The sequence below is a fragment of the Hoplias malabaricus genome, chromosome 15 (assembly GCF_029633855.1).
Source record: "Hoplias malabaricus isolate fHopMal1 chromosome 15, fHopMal1.hap1, whole genome shotgun sequence".
Taxonomy (NCBI): Eukaryota; Metazoa; Chordata; class Actinopteri; order Characiformes; family Erythrinidae; genus Hoplias; species Hoplias malabaricus.
Genome location: NC_089814.1, coordinates 5,736,912 through 5,742,911, shown reverse-complemented (window position 1 = coordinate 5,742,911; position 6,000 = coordinate 5,736,912). Strand labels below are relative to the sequence as shown.

Genomic DNA, 6,000 nt, shown 5'->3' with positions numbered 1-6,000 from the left:
TACACGTTAACCACGCTAACACGCTAACAATTTTAGGACAAGCCAGTCACTCTTTAATCCAGTTCATATACTTTACAACGCGTATACTGACATCACACTAACTACCAAAAACAGCAGTCCCTTCCACTGTCCAAATGAGCTTTATAGACAATATGGACTGATTCTTATAAAAGCATTGTTTCTGAAATGAGGGGTATTCATTTGTATTTGTCACTGTTGATGCAGGATCAGCAGATATTCAAAGGGTGCTGGAGAAGTGTGTGAGAATTTGACTGCATTCAGCCATAAGAGCATTGACACCAGATACTGGTGTTGGATCAAGTTGACATTCGGCATTGATTGTGATGACTTTAAGCTCACGTGCAGCTGCTCCACAGAGCTCCTGTTCCTTTAGTGATGCTTAACACTGAGACTGGAGTTGTGTACTCAACACCTGGGTCAGCAGCATTAAATAATTACTCATTTTAAGAGGTGTCTTTGAACTTGTATGTCTCTGAAACAGTCGGAGCACAGCAGACATATAGTAGCGGTGAAGTAGTAATAACAGTGGCCCACAAGGTGGCACTGTATATTCATAAAATAACCTGGTGGAAAGTAAAAAAAAATGTGTCCTGTAATCACATGTGAGAGTCTCCCAGCTGGTTATCATTTTCTCCAACCTACTAGAGCATGACGACATCAGAAATCAAAATGATTTAGAGGTTGGTAGAAGTCATTATATTTTGATACAACTTTCTGGAAAACATTTAGACTTATATATATATATATATATATATATTATGTTATGTATCAAAATTGATATGATGTGATGAACTGTATTAAATAATATAATTTAGTTAAAGTGGTTGTATATTTTGGTAAATGTACATTATTAATCAATTGGTATTTCTAAGATATTTTATTAAATATTTAAAAAATGATGACAATAAGACGTAATTTTATAAATATTTTTAAATACCATCTATAAAAAACCTATAATCTATAAATTCTATGTTAATTTTAATTATTATTATTTTAATAATATTATTATTTATATAGCACTTTAATTAGTGTTTTCTTAAAGTGTTACAAAATTAGCTTAATAAATAATAAACCGACAAAAGCTGTAAGTTTTTTAAAATTATTCTATCATTTAAATAAAACCAAACACACACTACTGTTAAAATATTTAGGGTTTCTAAAAGATAAAGATATATAAAAGAGAGACAACTTTGCAGGCTGCTGGTCAAACATCTGCGCATGCGCACATTGCTTTAGTCACGAGAGAACTGTATCATTGTATCCCTCCGTCTTTTGCAGAAAACAACACCGAGGCCAGATATAAGCTCTAAACATAATATTTGTTCACAACTAAAATAAACGATTTATTTACCTAGTTATATTCTTCCGATAAAACCCGCGGGTGCAGCGAGTCTTTTTGTGTTCGTTTACACTGTCCCATCAATAAGTTGGGGACTATTTTTCTGCTCAGCCGCGGAAGGGTACCGCGGAGGTGTGACGGGGCTGTGAGGCGGTCAAGATGGCAGCGCCCTGTGGAGTGCAGTTGCTTTGAGAGGTAAACAGGCTGCGTGTTTTTCACGGATTTATTCGGGCGGGCGTTAATTGTCGGTTTCTGCGACCGCCTAGAAAATATGTCGGGGAAGTGAGTTTAATTGGTCCTTGGTGTTCATCCAACCGCAGGTTTGTGTTTGTTTAAAATCTGTCGGTAATACTGGCTCTCTCCGGACTGAGAGCAATAAAAGCCTTCAGTCCTCATTGATTTATACGCAGGAGCTGCTGCATTAACAAGGGCACATTCACACACGCATGCGTGTGCATTTAAACCAGTCCTTAGTGTTCCTTTGGTGAAATTAAAAGTGATAATTAGATTTTTTAGTGGAGTTAGGGAGGCGAATCCTGGCCATTGTTCTCGGTCAGTTGTTTACGCCAGTCAGTCCTATAACACACTGAAGGAGGGATTGCAGGGAGGAACTGAGCTGGCAAAACGGGTTATAGCTTTCAATAGAAGACTTTTACCTTGCAGAAAACAACAGCAACAGACTCTCTGAATGCAGATGTGCTGAAAATGCATCACTCCGTAAAAATTACACAAACAAGGCCTTCCACTGGAGATTTGAGCTCTTGCAGAAACCTGGCAGTGAAGCAGCAGCTTTGGTGATGACTGCTGTTGTTATTTTTTGGGGCAGAGCATTTGCCTTTCTTGAATTTGTTCAACAAAGCTTCTCTTATATGACCTGGAGCTTTAGCACTATGCGTTAGTTTAGCTAACTGAACTTTGAACCATGGACTAAATCTGAAATACTGTGACATGCAGTGAACATCTGACATTCTGCCACAATGGCAAAATACCACAAGGGACAAAATAAACTGAGCGCTATTTAAAAGTGGAAGCCAAAAATGAATAACCTAAATAGCATGCTACAAAGCGAGTAGTGGGGCATTTGAAATGAATCATTTTTCTTCGAGGAACGCTTGTCCTTGTGTGTGACTCGTGTACAGTAAGCTTTAGTGGGGTCTATACTGGTAAAACTAATTCAGTTTCTGTTATCCATCCTCATGACTTAATTATGGCTATGGTTTTTCTTGATATTTTGGTGTCATTTCCCCTTTAAGCATAACTCTGACATTTTAAAGGACTCATAAATGCACTGCATCTTAATGTGTCGGTTCTAATCAGGCAAATGTAAAGAGGGGCCTCATCCAAACCAGGCCCTCTGCATGTCCTAGTTATCACTGTCCTGTACAGTTTCGGTTATTCACTTCCCCAAAATCACTTGACCCAACTCGAGAGGTTTTTGACGATTGACCAATAAGCTGCGTCAGGTGTTGGAACAGAAAATGGCAGACACTACTGGGTTTGAAATCGGGGACACATTTTGGCCCAGTGCGACTATCAGTTTGATTGCCCTTTCATTGTGCTTTTATATTCAAGACAAGATTTATGTCTTGCAACCTATTGAAGATATTGCAATATTGACCAGATTTAATTTAAATGCATGTGTGGTCATGTGCACCACTCCGTATAATTAACATAAGCAAGGCCTTCAGCTTAAACCCTTGCAGAATCTTGTGGTGGATCTGAGGCTTGGTGACTGCTGTTTATGGCTGTATTTCCCAACGTTGGTCCTGGACACACACTGCTCTGAACATTTTGGTGCTTTCCTTGCTTTCAACACACTTGATCCAACAAATTAGATCTTTACAATCCTGAGCTGAAGTGTGTGATAAGTGAGAAAGCACTAAAATGTGCAGTGCAGAGTTTGGAAACACTGGTTTCTGGTTATGAAGATATTGTAGTGTCCCTTGACCAGCAGGGGCTCCACACACTCTCTAAACCACGAGTTCACTTTTGGTGTATAAATAAACACTTGTTTTGTGTAGGTGAGGCTCAGCGCTGCAGTGACCCCTATGTGGTGGTGGTGTGTAATGTTCTGCTATGAGTGGATCAGACACAGCAGTGCTGCTGGGGTTTTTAAACTCCACCGAATGAAAATATCAAAACAACAGCGTCCCACGTCCGGTGATGAAGGAATAGAGGACCACACACAGAAGCTGTGCAGCAACAGATGAGCTACTGTCTCTGACTTTACATCTATAAGGCGGACCGGTGAGTGGACACAGTGTTTAAAAACTCCAGCAGCACTACTGTCTGATCCACGTGTACAAGCACAACACAAACTACCACCACATCAGCGTAACTGAAGCTCTAAGATGGGTCCGCCTCCCAAATCACACCTCCTCTGTTTGTCCTGTGGGGGTCCTGATCATTGAAGAACAGGGTGAAAGTGGGCAAACAAAGTATGCCACATAAGAGATGGAATACACTGTAATTGTAGAACTACAAAGCGCTCATGTGTGGTCAGTGGAGCTGAGAGAATGAACAGTGGCTGTAGAAACAAGGAGGTGGTCATAATATTCTGATATGACTATGTAATATTCTAAAATCGGAAGATATTCCTAGATCTATCATGACGAGTCATCTCACTTTTGAAAGAATTGGTTTCTTTGTCGAGCCTGTGGCAGCATGCACGGCATCGGGGATAAAGAAATAAAAATCTTCTTATGTCTGCGTTTGATAACAATCGGCAGACTTCATAGTTATTTGTGCTTTCACTATAATTTAATGTGGCCTTTGTTGGATAGAGGACCAGCGTAAGAGAAGCTGACTGGCCACTCGTGTTATCCAGCAATGAAACATGCATCAGTTGTGAAGAGAACGTTTGATCATAGCTACCTTTATGTCTTGGTAGTTGTGTAGTGGTAGTTGGTAGTTGCGTGGGCCTGTTATGCTTACCAGGTTTTTTAAAAAATGCATTTGGAAGAAAAAGCTTATAAAAGTCTATATCTCTCTGTGCAGTGGTGGCTGGAGACTGTATTGGCGGGTGGCCCGAAGACCCCGCCTGACAGGACTGGAGGCTGTGTGACTAACTGAGACCCTCCCCCTCTCCCCGCCACGGCCCGTCTCAGCAACACCACCTCCATAACTCCACACAGCCGGCACCAACATGGCCAGGGAACAGCTCAACGTGGGGGATTTGCTCCCTCTCCTGGAGACCTCTGATATTCAGCAGCTTGATGAAGTCAAATGTCTTATCAACGAACACCTCAGTACAGGTGAAGGACACAGGACAATGCTTAACCTTGCTAATAGGGAGACTTGGTGATATTGGAATCAGATAACTGCTTTAAAAAAAGGGCCTGTCATACAGACAGGTTTTTAGAGTCTTCCTAATGTTCAAATGGATATCTGATGATGAATGCATTGTATTAAAAAAAGGCAGTGCTGGGATATTTATGCTTACTTTCTGTTTATGTTTTCATTAGTTGTAAGCCTTCAATATTCTACATTTTGTGTACTTTTTTGGTAATGACATGATCAAATATGGGCGGCACGGTGGCGCAGCAGGTAATGTCACAGTCACACAGCTCCAGGGTCCTGGAGGTTGTGGGCTTGAGTCCTGCTCCAGGTGACTCAAGTGACCCGGGTTTCCTCCGGGTGACTGTCTGTGAGGAGTGTGGTGTGTTCTCCCTGTGTCTGCGTGGGTTTCCTCCGGGTGACTGTCTGTGAGGCGTGTGGTGTGTTCTCCGTGTGTCTGCGTGGGTTTCCTCCAGGTGACTGTCTGTGAGGAGTGTGGTGTGTTCTCCCTGTGTCTGTGTGGGTTTCCTCCGGGTGACTGTCTGTGAGGAGTGTGGTGTGTTCTCCCTGTGTCTGTGTGGGTTTCCTCCGGGTGACTGTCTGTGAGGAGTGTGGTGTGTTCTCCCTGTGTCTGTGTGGGTTTCCTCCGGGTGCTCCGGTTTCCTCCCACGGCCCAAAAACACACGTTGGTAGGTGGATTGGCGACTCAAAAGTGTGTGTGTGTGTGTGTGTGTTGCCCTGTGAAGGACTGGCGCCCCCTCCAGGGTGTATTCCTGCCTTGCGCCCAATGATTCCAGGTAGGCTCTGGACCCACCGTGACCCTGAATTGGATAAAGCGGTTACACACTGACCTTGGAGCTGTTTTTATTGAACGTTGTTTATTTAACATTATTATTGAAGTATATTTCTGCCACTTGTTTTTGGGTTAACAACATTTGAAATATGTTTCACAGACCGAGGATCTATGCTCCTGAATGGTTTGGTGGAATACTTCTTGGAGACCAACTCAGCCCAGGCAGTAAACATCCTGTGTTCAGTGAGAGAACCGCATGACAAGGTCAGACACTGATCTGAATGCTTCAGATGCTCCAAACCTAGGAGTATGACTGCTTAGGGGCTTAGTTTTCCTCGTGGTCTGTTTAATATGGTATGAGATTGACTCGAGGTGGGCATTTCAGTCAGGTTTTTAGTGATAATCTTTCGGATTAGGTAAGGATGCAAGCTACCAAACTCTAGGGGTGTCAGGGAAATGATACCATAAGCATTTTACTATTGCTCTTACTGTGTTGTATTAAACTGAGGCCCGGGACGCAAAACCAGAGTAGGTGCAACGAGAGCAGACAAATGCTGATTGTCTCTTCGTC

The 6,000-nt window shown here is 42.3% G+C and overlaps 1 protein-coding gene across 4 annotated transcripts in view; it reads left to right on the top strand.

Annotated features, from left to right (window-relative positions):
• Nucleotides 1-1,494: 1,494 nt before the first annotated feature.
• The window catches only part of tsc1b (TSC complex subunit 1b), an 85,508-nt gene continuing 81,002 nt past the window's right edge, over nt 1,495-6,000 (top strand). For 2 of the 4 annotated variants that reach the window (XR_010795560.1, XM_066646760.1), the window contains exons 1-3: nt 1,554-1,680; nt 4,358-4,614; nt 5,590-5,693. Coding sequence is in view for 1 of the 4 variants with exons in the window: in XM_066646760.1 (XP_066502857.1) it covers nt 4,506-4,614; nt 5,590-5,693 (213 nt within the window). In the remaining 3 variants the exon portion in view is untranslated. Of the gene's footprint in view, nt 1,681-3,381; nt 3,608-4,357; nt 4,615-5,589; nt 5,694-6,000 lie in introns of all 4 variants that reach the window. The other 2 variants (XR_010795561.1, XR_010795562.1) reach the window with 2 other exon arrangements.